Source organism: Falco rusticolus, chromosome 9, assembly GCF_015220075.1.
Source record: "Falco rusticolus isolate bFalRus1 chromosome 9, bFalRus1.pri, whole genome shotgun sequence".
Taxonomy (NCBI): Eukaryota; Metazoa; Chordata; class Aves; order Falconiformes; family Falconidae; genus Falco; species Falco rusticolus.
Genome location: NC_051195.1, coordinates 873171 through 889485, shown reverse-complemented (window position 1 = coordinate 889485; position 16315 = coordinate 873171). Strand labels below are relative to the sequence as shown.

At 41.5% G+C, this 16315-nt stretch overlaps 1 protein-coding gene across 16 annotated transcripts in view; it reads left to right on the top strand.

Moving 5' to 3' along the window:
- The window catches only part of JAKMIP3 (Janus kinase and microtubule interacting protein 3), an 89658-nt gene that overhangs the window by 52250 nt on the left and 21093 nt on the right, over window positions 1-16315 (top strand). For 8 of the 16 annotated variants that reach the window (XM_037400658.1, XM_037400650.1, XM_037400651.1 and 5 more), the window contains 13 exons: window positions 732-863; window positions 1372-1407; window positions 2552-2611; window positions 4055-4183; window positions 5715-5843; window positions 7874-7957; window positions 8748-8810; window positions 9214-9312; window positions 10214-10312; window positions 10402-10461; window positions 12747-12812; window positions 13264-13332; window positions 13420-13497. In XM_037400658.1, coding sequence (XP_037256555.1) covers window positions 732-863; window positions 1372-1407; window positions 2552-2611; window positions 4055-4183; window positions 5715-5843; window positions 7874-7957; window positions 8748-8810; window positions 9214-9312; window positions 10214-10312; window positions 10402-10461; window positions 12747-12812; window positions 13264-13332; window positions 13420-13497 — 1104 coding nt within the window. The remainder of the gene's footprint in view (window positions 1-731; window positions 864-1371; window positions 1408-2551; window positions 2612-4054; window positions 4184-5714; window positions 5844-7873; window positions 7958-8747; window positions 8811-9213; window positions 9313-10213; window positions 10313-10401; window positions 10462-12746; window positions 12813-13263; window positions 13333-13419; window positions 13498-16315) is intronic. The other 8 variants (XM_037400659.1, XM_037400655.1, XM_037400661.1 and 5 more) reach the window with 4 other exon arrangements.

Genomic DNA, 16315 nt, shown 5'->3' with positions numbered 1-16315 from the left:
GTGGCTTGAACATGCTTTGTTTTGCACAAAATGTTTTAATTTAGCTTTAAAAACCAATAGTTCTGAAGAAAAGAAATTGCATGAACTTTGCACATTTTGACCAGGTGATGGCTCAGCCACCAGCTGCTCAGCTTCCACGTGGGCAGCCCTCTTCACCTTTGACTTTTGTACCAGAATCCCCTCATAATCCATAGGAAATCTGGACTTGTGACCCTTCCTTTTTTCCCAGGTGAATGTTGTTAGTGAGTGATAGTGGTTAGCAAGTAGATGTTGACATCACGTGAATGTGGGAGGGCTGAGGCCATCCCCATGGGTGCTGCAGCTCTGAGGCTGCTGCAGGTCAAAATGGATGAGGGCAACCCAGAGCGAGCTGTCACAATCCCTTCTCCTGCAGGAGAAAGCCACACGGCTCCTGGCAGGACTGAAGAGCCCATGCAGCTGAGCCGCTGCTAGCCCCCATCTTGGTCAGGCAAACAGGCGGGTGCAATGGCCCTGCATGCCCACTGCCCTCTCCAGTGACCACGAGCTTCACACAGCAGTCTGAGGAGCAGGACTAACTGGCGTGTTTGCAGCAGAGATGTAACGCTCAGCAAAAGGGAAGCAGGGTAGCTGCCAGAACAGCCATTAGGTTAGATGCATCACTAGCTGTGCAGGGGAGGGTTATATGCTGTTCTTTGGCAAAGCCTTCTGATCGTTTCTTCTGCGTGTGTGTGTGTTTGGTTTTTTGTTAGAGGCAAAGAGCTGGAACAATAAGGAGACCAAGCTCTTTAAATGACCTTGACCACAGCCAGGAAGAAAGAGAAGTTGATTTCCTGAGACTACAAGTTATTGAACAGCAAAACATCATTGACGAACTGTCCAAGGTGAGATGATGCTGCCGCGCTCACACGAGGCCAACTAAGGCCATAGCAGAAGAGCAGGAAGGCTAAGCAAGGGGTGCCTGGGCGCTCTGTGAGTGAATGGGCACAGCTCACAGCAGTGGAACATGGTAGGCATTTACAGGATGGCTAGTATCCGAATTGAATATAAGTTATCTGTGGTATAGTGTTTGGAAAAACCCTTTCAATCTACATTGCACTTGCATGACAGAACCATTGCAGGACATCCAGTAGATATGCTGGTGGCCAGATCCTGCACCTGTGAGAGAAAATGCCAGAGCTCCTTTAGCTGGAGACAGCATCAGGGCTAAAGATTGCTGAGTACAAGGGGGCTGTCTGCAATGTTGTGTTTGGGGTTTTGCTTCTTTGTTAACATGTTCTTACTCTTTGGAAACAGAAAAAAGTGAAATCATAATACTCCTTGAGAAAATACCTTTTTTAAAAAAAAAAATAACTGTACACTTACTGACATTATTTCATTCTTTTTCATTAGACACTGGAAACTGCTGGCTATGTGAAGAGTGTCATGGTAAGAATGATGTTAACTTCATCCTCATCTTTGTATGCTTTAAGTTGCTATTGACAAAAAGCATGCAGGGTATAATAATATTTATGCTCACATCTCCGTTCAGGCAGCAAGCTAACACACTGGTTTTCTCAGCGTAGATGTTGTCAAAGACCGTATCAGCAGAAGTTGTTCACTGGAGGAAAATGTAGTGATAGTGGGGCAGAAAGCCCTGGTGAGAGAGGAAAGCTTTTTTTTCACCCTTGGGATGACCTCAGAGGCATCTGTGGCCACCCTGTCCCGACGGCCTGTAGCGAGCGCCCCCTATACCTGGGACAGCTCTGCCACGTAGGAATTGCATTATTTTTTTTAGAGTCTGATTACTACTAGCTTTGTCTCACCCATGCTGGCATGTTCTCAGTCACTGCCCTTGCCTGACTCATCCATTTGTTATTCTCAGTAGAGATTTTGTGAAGTTAAGCCACTAATAGGTATTGATGAAATGTGTACTGTTTTGTTCTTCATTGCCAACTGTGCAGCAAAGCTTGGGCGGCCGAGCAAAACGAGCCTTTGATTTTCTTCTGTCACTGCTGCTGCTGTTAGAGTTTGCCGTTGGGCTGATGGTAGTGGCACATTATCAGTGTCCCACAATGTCTTTGCATCCTTTTACCAAATGGTTAACATGGAGGATTATGAGGGGTTTCCCTTTAGAACTTTACTTTCTGCAGTCCTGGACTTTGCCTATATTTTCAATCCAGAATAAAGACTTTTTTTTTTCCCAGTAAATAAATAAAAAATCGCCAAAATGATGAAAAGCATTATAATTTCCACTGACAGAAAAATTTCCTGGCAGCCATAAACGCTGAAACCTTTTTTCAGTGGGACTGGGAACCTGGAGCTCCTTAGAAAAGTCAACGGAGCCTGAAAGCGTCGGCTCTTTTCATTTTCAGGAACATAAAGAGCAATTGCTGCCTCCATATGGCAGACTTTGAAGATGTTGGAGTAAAACTAACATTCTGGCTGATGAAGGCATGATTATTTCATTTTGAGGCAGTGGCCGGCATTGACGTTACTATTTGTTGATTGCCCAATGACTGCTAGTACTGACACAGTTAATTTAAACAACAGCTCTCTGATAATAGTTAACACATGTATCTGATTCTTTCAGGAACGTGATAAGCTATTAAGGTATAGGAAACAAAGGAAAAAAATGACAAGAATTCCTAAGGTAAAAAAAACATGCTTGTATTGTGGTGTGCTGATGGGCATGCGGGCTTGGCAGGGTGCTCGGAGCACCTTGGAGCCATGTGGGGGAACGTTCTCCTCTAGGGTCTGCAAACGCATCCTAATCTTAAATCTGGGTCATGTAGTTCAAGGACATTCATAGACTGTATTGGGATATTCAGGAAAGACCAGGTAGGGTAGGGGGAACCGTTCACATTGCTCATTGCGAGCGTTTGCATGCTCTGCGTTCACCTCCAGCAATCCTGTGGGACTTCAGTGGTATGTGCTTGTCTTAAGATGAGACAGATTTTATGAATTAACACATCTCAAAATGATCTTTTAATGGCACTGCCTGAAAACATATGTAAGTTGTAAATAATTCATTATGGAGTTTAGTAACATGCAAAAATTGCTGGTTACAAGAAGGAACGGTTAGAGCTCAGGGAAAAAGAAAATGTTAGTTGATGAATATTCGGCAGGATGTTAATATAAATATTAACACTGTAATGACATCGTAAGGTATAATGTCAGGAACTGAGAGCAAGCTGTGTTCTATATATGAAGAATTCGGGTGGCGCTGGAGCTAATGAATCTATAAATAACAAGTTGCGGTCGATGTCAGATAACTCCGTAACTCCAGTCATCCCACAAATGGCATCCAGGCATTGAGAATTAGGTTTTGTCTCCTTGGAAACTTATCCCAGCAAACTGAAACAAAAAGCCAAGTTCCAAAAGTGTGTTTGTAAATCAACAATTAAATAACTTTAGAACTGCTTTTGAAATGTCGTCTTTGGCTTTCAAGCATTTAAAGATTTAACAGTAAATCTTTCTTTACCACCACTACCCTCATTCTTTTAAACACAAAACCACTTTGAGTGGAAAAGTGATTTTCTTCAAACTGTAAAAAATTGCTGTGGTGATTAACTTCAAATTTCCAAGAAGTATATTTCTTGAAAATCTAACTTTTCATGTGACAGTTGTGTTAATGACAGGAGGGACATCATGGTGATGACGATGTATTAACAAAAACGTTTCAGTATGCAACTCCCATCTCACACCGAGATGAACACACAAAGAAGTAAAAGCTCTGCCTTAGCTAGAAAAATCAGGAAGAAAATACATTAAAAAAAAAAAGGGGAGAAAAGGGCTTTGAGGTTGCACACTGTGATACTGAATAACAAATACAGCAATTCAGTGATTTGAATGGTTTTAGCTATCGTTAGAGCAATATCATGGGGTGAAAAAACTTTGTGCATGTACACATGCAAAGAACTGAATAATTTTTTTAAAAAGCAATAGAGTGAGAATTACCAGTAATCTGGAATTGAGGTTCTTCTGAAAGTCCAAATCCTGCAGAGGTGCAGAGTTCAGCCGCGTGTCCTGGCACAGCCGATGGCGCTGCTGCCGCATGGCGCGGCCACACTCGCTGACACCTTGTCTCTGTCAGAAGCCAGTTGTGGAGACGTTTTTTGGCTACGATGAAGAAGCTTCCCTGGAGTCTGATGGTTCCTCTATCTCATACCAAACCGACCGCACGGATCAAACCCCTTGCACGCCTGAAGATGACTTGGAAGAGGTATTCATTAAAAATGTGTTACTTTGTTTTGAACCCTTGCTACTATTTTTTAATGAAATTCCTGGTCTGTTACGTCTGTCATCTGTCACCTCTAGCTAGAAAATTTAAAATATTGTGTTCAATTTAATTCTTGTGTGTGTTGGTTAATATCTCTGGATTGCAAGTCTTCAGGAATTTCACAACTTCCAGACAAGCTGGAAATATTATATCCTAAGAATATTAGATTTATAATGAGCTGACAGGTTAGAGGTCTAAAAAGGCTGAGAAGCTGGACAGCCCTAGGAAGCTGTGTTCACACTGAGATTTACTGCAGGTTTGCACACCTATAGTTTCCTTCAGGTCCTTCTATTTGTCATTTTGACCTCGGCACAGAGCAGAGCCTTAAGCGATAAGGTATGTGTTTCTGGAAGGGGAAGCTAGCAACCCCACAAAGCACCAGCCTCAGAGGACAGGCTGTCCCCTCGCCAGTATATTGAGGTCATGACTTTTCTGGAGTCTCTGAACGCAGAGTACACAACAGGGCTGGTAATACAAATAATAATAGTTATTCCTGGCGTTTTGCAGGGCTTCCCTACAAATGTATTCCCATGTGTGTGTCAGATCAATGTACCACTACACGTTTCTGGGTTTAACATGACTCTTGTAATAAACAAAAAATTGCTAATAATGACTTGCAGTCTTTTTATCCTATGTTGGCTGCAATTTTTCATCTGCCATTTCCTCTGTTTCATGGGTTGTAATTAGATCTGTTAAAAGGGGAACCTGAAGAATTGCTATTTGCATTGTAAACAGTACAGGACTGGTTACCAGGTGTGTGCTGCACTGCAGGAAATCCGAATGTATTTTTATATGTATGAGCCTATTTATTTTTCATTCCTGTGTTGACATTTTTTTTTCCTTTTCTGATAGTACGAAGTTTATGCATGCAACCAGCAGTATAATTTCATTTCAGATCAAATGAAATATTCTGATCAACCTGACATGAAAGCATTCAGTCTGGATATTGTAAGGAGAGTGAAGAAGATGAAGGGTTCTTTTCATGTTGATGTCACCATTTCTACAAGTATTAACTCTAGATTAGTGTTTTAATAATTGAGTGAGACTGTCAGGATTGGCTTATTCCCCAGATGGGAAATCTTTTGTTCTTTCAAGAAAGTTGAATTTTCACCTTTAAATGTGATGACTTTGCCTGTTACAGTAATAAAGGGAGATTCAGTCATTAGTATGTTATATGGATGGCAAGTTTTTATCTTTCCAAGGTAGGAGGAATTATCTTTTTTTTTTTTTTTTTCTGTTCTAAATTGTGTTTTCTTGAAGTAAGTGTGTGGAAGAGATGTCTAGGGGAGAAAAGAGAAATAGTCCAAGGGCACATAAACAAGATCCTTAGTACTGTGCTTCTCAAATTGTGTTTTGAAAATAATAATTCTGGCATTTTTTAGAGAAAGTGAAAATAATCTACTCTTATAATATTTATTAGTTTCATTGCAGAAAAAAGGCAACTGGTGCAATACGTCTTTGTTTTTAATTCCAGGGCATGGCCAAGGAAGAGACAGAACTGCGGTTTCGGCAGCTGACAATGGAGTACCAGGCTCTGCAACGAGCATACGCCCTATTGCAAGAACAGGTCGGAGGAACATTGGATGCAGAACGAGAAGTTAAGGTCTAAATGGCTTATATTACATGAAAATAAAGGATTGTAATTGTATGGGGGATTCCAGTTGTACTTGCTTCAGTTGCTCTCAAGCTGACCTGGGCTCAGCCAGCCCCCCAGCACTCTGCCGGCTGAGTGCAGGCCGGGGACCTGGCTGCACGGGTGGGCGCTGGGGTCTCTAACTCCAGCTGGCCTGGCTAGCCTCTCCACAAAGTTCTGGTTTGCTGGAGGAACCACCATGGCTACAGTTTAGTCTTTTCACCTCTTTTTTTTTTTTTTTTTTTTTAAGAAATTCAGAGAACTTTTATGGAAAATGCTTAAAGTTAAGCTCTTTTTCTATAAAAATCTAGGACAAATAGCCTTAAATATTATTGGTATTTAATTCCTTCTGGGTTCTGTGTGATCACAGGATTCCTTATAACATGTTTAGAAGGTTTATAGCTGAGATTCTTTTTCTTAATTAAATTGGAAAGTGTCCTATGCTATTCTTGCCTGCCTATCTGCTCTCACAGCCTATGTGGCTTCAAACATCTGGCATAAACGATTACCTATATTATGATTAAGTTGTATATTACGGGGAGCTGGCGGGACCTATCATGCACAGAAGGCAAGAGTGAGCACAGTAAATAAGGGGACAAATTCTGTTCTAACAGTTTGAAGTTTAATAGGAGAAATGTAACTACAAAGTCTTAATTTGGCTCTGTATCTATTCTGCGAACATGTTATCCAGGAGCACTTGCAGTAGTTCAGGGTGAGGATGACAGTGGTGGGAGACACCCACATCACCCTGTCTGGTCCTCTGGTGGGGACACCTCCGGCAGCTGTGGCACAGCACCACACACCACCGAGCTGCGACTGTGCCAACCTCGGGCACTTCCCCGGCTCCAGTTAGGCATAAACCAAACAGCCAGATTCTTCTAGCTGAATTCTATCTTCACAACAATATTTTGGCTTTCCTAGCTATATAACTAGTCTGGTTTTCTTCCACGGACTAATTCAAAGAATTAGCCGGTAATTTCACCACTCTCTCCGCTGGTGAGTACCTCTCAGCCACCCAGATTCAGCAGCATCCCTTGTCTCCTAGCGACCTCCCTGTTTGGCAACTGTAAATCATCTCACTCTCTCTGAACGCCCCAAATGCATTAAAACTAACATTCCCAGAAGCAAGAATTCTGCTCTGAGGTGTTAAGGATTGTACATGTAAAGAAAATTGTAATGAAACCAGACATGCCCAGCTTGAAAAGTGACTTGATTTTACTTTATCCATAGTGAGACAAAAAGAGAGAATAATTAATACAAACAAATAAGGTCATTTTCATTGTAAATAACAAGATTAATAGAAGATCAATGCTTTGAGGGAAGAAAATGTTCTAAAAGCCAATATTTAAGAAATAAAACAACTAATAATAATTACATTTATTCTCCAGAAAACATGTGTAGGAAGGTGGTGTATATTTAAATAAGCTTGAAGCTACAAGTGTAGTAAAAAACTACACACAATACAGTAAGACCATGAGACAGGGTACTAGATACATAAAGGCCAGCACCGTTTGCCAGTTTGCAGCCTTACGTGTACGGTCTCTCCTGAGCTTTTTAACGTATCAAACATTCAAAGGATACAGGTGTGCCCAGAATTCTGGTATAATAATGTTTGATTGGTTTTGTGGAGAATCTTTGTATTACACTGGCTTTTTAAAACACTTTCTCCTCGAGCAGGGAAGGCTGCTCACTGCAGACTGCCATAACCAGCTGTAAAAAGCTGTTTATATTTTGCAGTCCTGCTATCTGCCCAGTGGGATGCCGTTTATATGAATCTTGACTTACGTGTCAAAACTATTGTCCTATCTTACGGACTTCTTTTTATGATTAGTGACTAATGCTGCGTGCTTAGCTGCAAATTTATCCTGCCAAAGAACTTCAAAAATAACTTTTGTAAAAGTATTTGATGTTTTAAGTATTTTCTGTACCTGTGTTAGCTTTTGTCTTTTAGAGAAAGTTTGATAATTTTTTTTCTTTCTTTTTTCCGTCACATCCTACAGACACGTGAGCAGCTCCAAGCGGAGATACACCGTGCTCAGGCTCAGATCGAGGACCTGGAGAGGGCCCTTGCTGAGCAGGGGCAGGTAATGCCACGGCCCTTCCTCAGCCTGTGCCGCGGCGGGAGGGGGCTCGGGGACGCGTCTGGTCACACTGCCATGTAACGCTGCAGGTGCTACTCACTGTTCGTGAATGTAAAGAATAATCCTGATGCGGCTTTTCAATAGCTGGTTTATTTCATACAACACAGCCGGACTAGGGATACACAAGAAACGTTTCCAGGCTGATTTCAGCTTGCGGTTTAGTTTTCCAGGCAAGAAAAAATAAAGGGGGGCCGGGGGGGGGGGGGGGGGGGGAGGGGAGAGAAAAGAACCAAAATGGTTTTTGAGAACTTTAAAATAATATTAAATCATCTGATCATTCCCTTTCTGGCTTAACCTCTTATTATTGTTAACTTTGCTGATACATAATATGCTGGGGTTTGTGGGTTTAATGTATTCATCAAACGAAGAAATTAGTTTCAAAATAAGGTTTATTTTGCCTAATGTTCAGAAATATGTAATTTGTATTCAGTGTAATATAAATTTAATAGTAGATACATAGCTAGAAATATCTCTTTTAAGCATATCAATTTTTTATCCGAGTTTTTTAATCATCAGAGTGTTTCTACTCCATCTGTATACTACAGATGCTCTTAAAAGAAGATTGAAAAGCTTAGCTTATGAAATTATTTTAGGAAATAATGGAATTATAATTTCATATGCAATATTGTTCTGTCCCTCTTCCCTTTATGCATGATTTAATAAAGTACTTGCTACCTTGTTTGTGCTAAACATTGCCAGCTTCACCTGCGATGTTGGTCATTTCTTTTTTAAGGACATGAAGTGGATTGAGGAGAAGCAAGCGTTGTATAGAAGAAATCAAGAACTGGTAGAAAAGGTGTTCAATGTTTCCATTTGTGTTATTTAAATAACATTTGTAGCTTAAGGAATGCAGAAGGTGCAATCTTTCAACCTGTAGCACACAGCTCTACTGGAAATAATTAACATATAGTAACATGATCCTTCTAAACCTGCCAGAAAAAGTAGGTTTCTGGCATTCAGCATTCCCTGCTGCCCCATACCATGTCCTGGCGTGAGGTTGCACCAGGACAGCGGCTCTGGGAAAAGCCCCGCGTTCCCCTGTCACTGGTGCTACGTGTCCCTGCTGGCGCAGACCCCAGGGGGTGGCTCAGACCCTCGGCACTCATGCTGACCCCAGTGTCTCCCTGGCATTGCCAGCGCGTGACAGATGCCCAGCGATGTTGCCAACAGCGCTAACAATGTGTTGCTTTGTTTTGCAGATAAAACAAATGGAAGCTGAGGAAGCCCGCTTAAAACATGATGTCCAGGATGTTAAGGATCAAAACGAGCTCCTGGAGTTCAGGATCTTGGAGCTTGAGGTGAGTACATGTTGCAGCCACGGTCCTGCCACCTGCCCTGGGCTGTGTGAGCCATGGCCAGGGGCATCGCAGCTTTGGGAACTTGCCCACCTTTGGTACAAACATCACATTGCACCAAAGGAGACCAAATGATTTGGTACAAACTGCTAATAAGAGAGGGGAAAAAACCCCAAACACCAAGGGATTAATACTGATATTCTTGATAGGGTATTCTGGCAATCTTACTACGGAAGTAACTTCAAGATCCAGAAGATTGGCTCATGATGTAGATACACATTTTACTATGCTCTGTGTATCCTGAAAATATAAAGAGATAGAACCAGAATGGATCATACGTGGGGAAAAAAAGGAAAAGGGTTTGGGTTTTTTTATTGCCAAGAGTCATTACTGTGTTTCCCCTCTTGCTAAACCTGCAGAGAGGCTTGGCAGTGCTGGGTTAATGGTTGGACTTGATGATCTTCAAAGTATTTCTCAACCTAAACAATTCTATGTGGCCCAGACTGCTGTAGTTATTCCACTGAGCCTTCTGTTTTCTGTATTATTACCTGTATAAACAGTATCTATAAACTCAGAAACTGTTTTTTTAAATTCTCCAAAGAGAGATTAACAAAGCAGCCGCTCATAAGAAAACTTTAAATGCTATCTATGTTATACTAGGTATATGTGTATAGTTTTGTTTAAATATATTATGTACTCAAGATAATATGTAAGTGTTTATGATCAGTGCCCAATGAAGAAGCATGGTGGGAACATATTAATGCTGTTAATATGTATATCTGTCCTGCTTTGCAGTGTGTTCAGTTAGAGTGGGCCTTTCTCAAACCATATTTATCAAGGTCTTGGTGAAGCTGTTGTTTGTGACATGCTGTAGTGGGTAACCAAGCCAGTGTTGTCATTTCAGGAGCGAGAAAGACGATCACCTGCCATCAACTTCCATCATGGTCCCTTTACAGAGGGGAAAAGCCCTCTCCAAGTCTACTGCGAGGCAGAAGGTGTAACAGTAAGAGATTCTCGTTTCGTATTTTCCTTTCCCTAAATAAAATCAGAAGCTCTGTTCTGACTCCTGCTTTTCCATTTCTCTCTTGTTAGGACATAGTAGTAGCAGAGCTGATGAAAAAGTTGGACATTTTAGGGGATAACGCCGTAAGTGTATGTTCCTTTAATAAATTGTGCATGCTTTGGTAAATATTTGTGCTCACATTAAGTTAGCAAAGCTCTCTTGGTTTGCTACTGCACAGCCTGTCCTCCCTGTGGTCAAAGTTCTGTGCTACAAGCTAAGCATTTTCTGGCTATTTTAAGATTTTGTTAACAGCCTTCTGATGAGTGCCGTGCAGGATTTTGGTGTCACAATATTCCCTTTAATTTTTCAATGATTTGGAAAATATTTTGAAACTTTGGTGTTTGTTTTTTTTCCTGGCCACTACTCACATGAGTTCTTTATTTGCTTACTCTGCATTTGCTTTGCTTTTCATTTTAGCAGCTGTGTGTTTTAATTTTGTCTAATAACCCATAAACCTTTGATAGTAATCAGGATATTCAACAAAAAGTTTCAACAGCTTCATGAAAAGAAGTAGCAAATAATAAGATGGCCAGTTGGGCCATCGTGTCTCCACTGTCTACAGTCTACATAGATATCTACACACTCTGCCCCACAAAATCAAGCCAGGAGTTAGTGGAGGACCTGAAACACATTGAAGTAATTAATAATCTTCACCACTGCTGCAGTTAATGATATTTATGATATTGATTAATGATATTGGCAGAAATATGAAGAATCCTAAAATCTTTTGTGTGCAACAAAAACACACATATAAGTTTAATCACCAAGGAGCTAAGACTGACCCTGCTAATGTGTAGAAAGATAATACCCATTAATGTGTTAATCCCTGTAGTAATGTTGTTTTCAGTGGAATTATTAAGGTCAGATTAGTCCCATGCAGTGTTTTGGAACAGCATTCCAAACAGGCAACGTGGAGACAAACAGGGGCAGAAAAAGTGATAGCTTTTCTTAACATTCTCTATTCCCATTTGTTTCCCTTTGGCTTCTTTATTTATATGAATGATCTCTAGTCTACAATAGTATTTCCTCCTGATTTTTTTTTTCCCTACTGCATACAACAACTAATTTCCAGATGTGACACGAGGGGAAGTTCTGAGTTCTCAACTCAGATAGCTTTATGCCAACTGCAGACTGTTGTTATTACTTGGGGTTTTTTTCTTGTTTTCACATGTTTAACATCACAGACTGTGCCACCAATCCGGCTGGCTGTTGGGGAGTCCAGGAAAGCAAACCCATGTCCCGCCTCTGTGCAAGTGATTCCATCCTTTTCCGTGCATTTTCTCAACTGCATTTCTGCAGAGCCCCCCTAGCAGCTCCTACCTGCTTCCCACTTAACTGTCATGAATTAAATATTGCTTTGAGTAGGGCAAACCTGTGAGAGAGTACCTCTAGGAGTAGAGCAAGATTCAAGTCAGAGGGATGCAGTTAATCACCTCTAGGCTATGAGGTCAGTGGGATCAGGCACAGAAAGAGGGCTGAGGAGCAGCGGTGCCCTCCTCTGCCCCACAGACAGGGCAGTCAGGTTAGGGGTAACTCACAGAAGAGGAAAGGACGTCATTAATATGCTGCGTGAATGGTTCATTTTTAATGTGACATAACTTGTTTTTTTTAAAAAAATTACTTACATTTATGGAAGAGACAATTTTCAGGAAAAGTCTCCTCTCGTCCCTGCTGGACAGCACTTTCACCGTCCCCAGCCTTGTGTGTTAACTGAGTTCACCGTAGTCATCCTTCTTATCAACTTCATAATTACCCTGTGGGAATGAGAGCTCATGGCTCTCTGGACCTGAACCAACGTGGGTCCCAAACTAGGAGGAGTCATATCTCCTGCTGTAGATGCAGTCAGAGTAAGACCAAATTTTGGGATGAAATGCAAAATATAGTTTCAGTATTCTAGTTTTTTTTAAAAGCAACAAGACATGAATTGAATAGCTAACTACTTAACAAATATTTTCCAAAATCATGACTTGGCCGTGCGAAATACAGATTGTGTATTAAAATACTGTGCATATAATGAACTTGAGGACTTCAGACTGCATCTCTTTGCTCAATGGCACGTTGTGCTAAGCTTGATCTTGTCTTGTGTAAATGTGTGTTTATTCCCTGTTGAGTAAAAATAGATCCAGTGTCACCTTTTTTTTGTTAAATGTGAGACTTTTAAAAGAATTAACTGTACATATGGTAAGAATTCAGCATGAATAGTTACAATTGTTTTTACAATGATGTTACATTACAATACTAATTTTCTTTACCTTAGTTTATTGTTCCTCGAACATATTTAATTTCATATTTATTTAATACAGCAGTGGCCCAAGTAGTGGATTAATAACAAGACACTGGGATTTGTTGTAATTATATTCTGCTTTTGGTGCAGAATCTGACCAATGAAGAGCAAGTAGTTGTCATACAAGCCAGGACAGTTCTCACATTGGCTGAAAAGGTAATAACAACCTCAACACTCATCAGTAAACACATGTCATGAAAGCATCTGACCCTCTCAAAATAGCTCACTTGAGGGCACTGGTGATGTAGATGATAGTTTAATCACAAAATGCCATGATTCTTTATCTGGATTTACACTTACACTAGTTTTCATCAAAATAATAGGCAAATCAGGCAATACAGACAATGCTTATTTTAAAATGCTACTTAATTAACAATATTATATTAGAAGGTAAATGGCTAGGCTTTTACAATGCTTTTTTCCATTCACCAATATATATTTTTTTAAATGTAATAATATAGTTAATTTTTCCTCTTTTACTTAGTGAATTTAAATAAGTACTTGCAGCGTGTGCTGCCACAGCCTAAAGTCACAGTGACAACTGATTGCGCAGGCGTGCTGCTGCTGCTCTTTGGGCTTAAGCACCCGCTTTCTGTTTTGTGCGTAGTGGCTACAGCAGATAGAAGTGACGGAGTCTGCGCTGCAGCAGAAGATGCTGGACCTTGAGAATGAAAAGGTACTGAGAGATGGGGCAGGCAGCAGGCAGGGCTGTCACATTAGGACTGCGGCTGCTGCACTGACGGCTTCTTCCTTCCATCCCCAGGAGCTGTTCAGCAAGCAAAAGGGCTACCTGGATGATGAGCTCGACTTCAGGAAACAGTCCTTGGACCAAGCTCACAAGGTGAGGACAATTGGTCTTGAGTATCTTACGACATCTTGATTAATTTACCTTATGTAATATGTACAGTCTGTTCCCTATAGAAAACCTCTGGGCTGTGGACAGTACTGCTTGTGGAGTCACCTGGGGACTAAACAGTCTGAACGTTAAACAAATCCTCTGTACCCTGCACTAGCAATGAGTTCTGTATGGACAGTGTTCCTAGTGTCTGGGTCGTCCTTGCAGGATTAGGACTGGAACATTACTTTATTAAACGCAAGTTTTAATTTAGCAGAGGTTTCAGTAAATGACTGGTAAGAAAATGATGTTTCCGGTAACTTCTTTTCCTTCCAATAGAGATTTTAGCCTAGACATTTCCTCAGATCTTAGATTACAGCCTCTGTAACCAAACCAGCTGGAGGTATGATGTGATTCTGTAAATCTGGAATGAAACTGCTTTTAGGTCAGGTTCATGATGAGCTGATCCTAAGCCATTTCAGCCATCTCTTCAGTCAAGAGGTGCCTGTTTCCTTCAGTTAAATAAAAGTTTAATACATGCTCATGAAAGACATAAATTTTCATATCAATTTATCTCATTCTTTCTGTTCCATTTAAATATTGAGCACAGTTACAGTTTCTGAGAAGCAGTGAGTATTTATGCCTCTCTTTCTGGATGCCTATTATCTATTTGTATCTCGAACCATTTGGGGGAGCTTTTACTCAATACACTTTTTGTCCTGTAAGGATGATTTTTAAGACTGACTTTGCCAAATGCTGAGCTATATCTGGAACCAATATCTATGCACAGTGGAAACCCTGGAAATTACACAAGCCCCCCCACCTTACCTGTGGTCTCAGCCCTAACGCCAGGTTATCTCCTGCAGCCTTGAGCTGTTCTGAGCAGCAGTTTGGTGCAGCCGAAGGCTGAACTGGTAGGATTCATCTTCAGCGATAAGCCCTGAGATAAGCCCCAGAATTTGTGCGAGTTTTGAAACAGATCCAAAAAGATCTGCACACTTGGGTGTGCAGAAATTTGCAACAGCAGCAGAGTGGGAAAAATCATATGGCATAGCTTGAAATTCCTGGTAATGACACGGAGCCTGCAGGAGAGCTCAGACATGAGCTGTGCTGTCAATTAGGGCATTACCCGGCACCCCTGCTGCTCACAGCCAGCCGCTTGCTCTCCATCCATGAGATGGATCTCCAGCTCCAGGTTCCCAAGTTTACCAGAGAGTCCAACAACCACAAGCTCCTTAGCTGTACTGCTCATGGAGAAGGAACAAGCGTAACGAATGTGTTGCAGCTCATGCAGAAGCAGCTGAGGGTTATTTGCATTTTCTTTAAATTCTGTTGTTTATTATAGAATACGTTAAATAAAATAATGTATTCTTTAAAGGCATCACCAAAGCATCGCCAGGCAAAGCGATGGGCTTTATTCCTGGGCACAAATGCAGCCTGAAAAGCAGCAAAGAAAACTTTTTTCTACCCTCAGATTCAAGTGGCAAAAGCTCTTTTGATTTGTGTAATTTGTTTCACTTCTGTGTTTCCTTTGTGCCCCTTGAGATGAGGAGCCACTAATCTTGCCTTCTAACTACAGCCAACAAGATTACAGCTGTAACCACTAAGCTTTTTGCATGGTTTTCACTCCCTTTGGTTGCTGGCAGGGGATTTTGCTCCAAGATGCACTTGGCTCACACAGACTCCTGACACTGCTGCTCTGGAGGCCGTGAATTTCCCCATGCTGTCCTTTCTTCACAGGTCAATATAATCAGAGAGGGATAACTATAGATTTAGAGCCCAACAGAAATCCATGTTTCAAGTAACAGCATTTTGTTGAGACATCTATGGTGTTAGCTAAGATGCTGGTGTTATTTTTGAAAGTGAAAGCAGATCTTCTTCGCAGATCTGATCTGATCTTCCCCACAGAGGTACCGTGGTTGCTGTCTTTCAGTTATCATCAGTATCCATAACGCCTGCCACGATGTTACTGTTCTTGTAAATGCTTGTGTTCTTCCATCCTGACTCTGCTAAAACAGTAAGAAAACACCAGCAGCAGGCTTGGGTGGAAAAACCTGATGATTTTGAATTGAGCTGAATTATCACGACAGACATCCACGGTGTTTTCAAACAGCCTGCCTAGAGGTTCAAGCCGCACTTGTTTCGGCAGTCCTGTTCTCCTGACCTCACGGAGAGCTCTGCAAGGCTCACACTGCACTATTGCAATCATGTTCTGAGGCCACAGAGAGCTTTGCAAAGTGCCACCAGCTTTGGAGAAGGTGTGCAAAGGTGCCATCAATTGCTGCTTTGTCTCTTGCTCTGTATCAAACATGCTCAAAAGATTTCGGCTTGCTTTTGGCTTGCGTGAAGGAATAGCATTTATCTTGGACTTTAAAACAGAAGACATTGTCTGGCAAGCTCACCTGCCCTAGGAAGGTGCCAGCCCCGGGGAAACACTGCCAGTCCATTTCCTACACGCTCCTATGTCTCAGTAAATCCGGAGGGTACATCCGTCTGTGTGCAAGAGACATTTCCTAATGCATTAAAGCCTCTGCAGCCTGTGACTGCAGGAACAGAGCCCAGCTACCAAATAGATTATTTTTTTTTTGAGCAAAAAGCCTCTTGGAGCTGACAGCTCTGCCAGAGGAAGAGCTGGAAATGCCTTCATGGCAGGCATTTTAAGCTAGCTGGTACAAAATGCTGCAGGCACATGAAGGGAGTCATTCCTTTCCTGCAGGAGTATGAACAGGTGCTGCCGTATCCTCTGCTGCTGCGAACTGAATAGCTGGGGAAGGTGAACTGAGAGACTGAACATTACACTTAAAAAATATCTGTAACTCAGAAA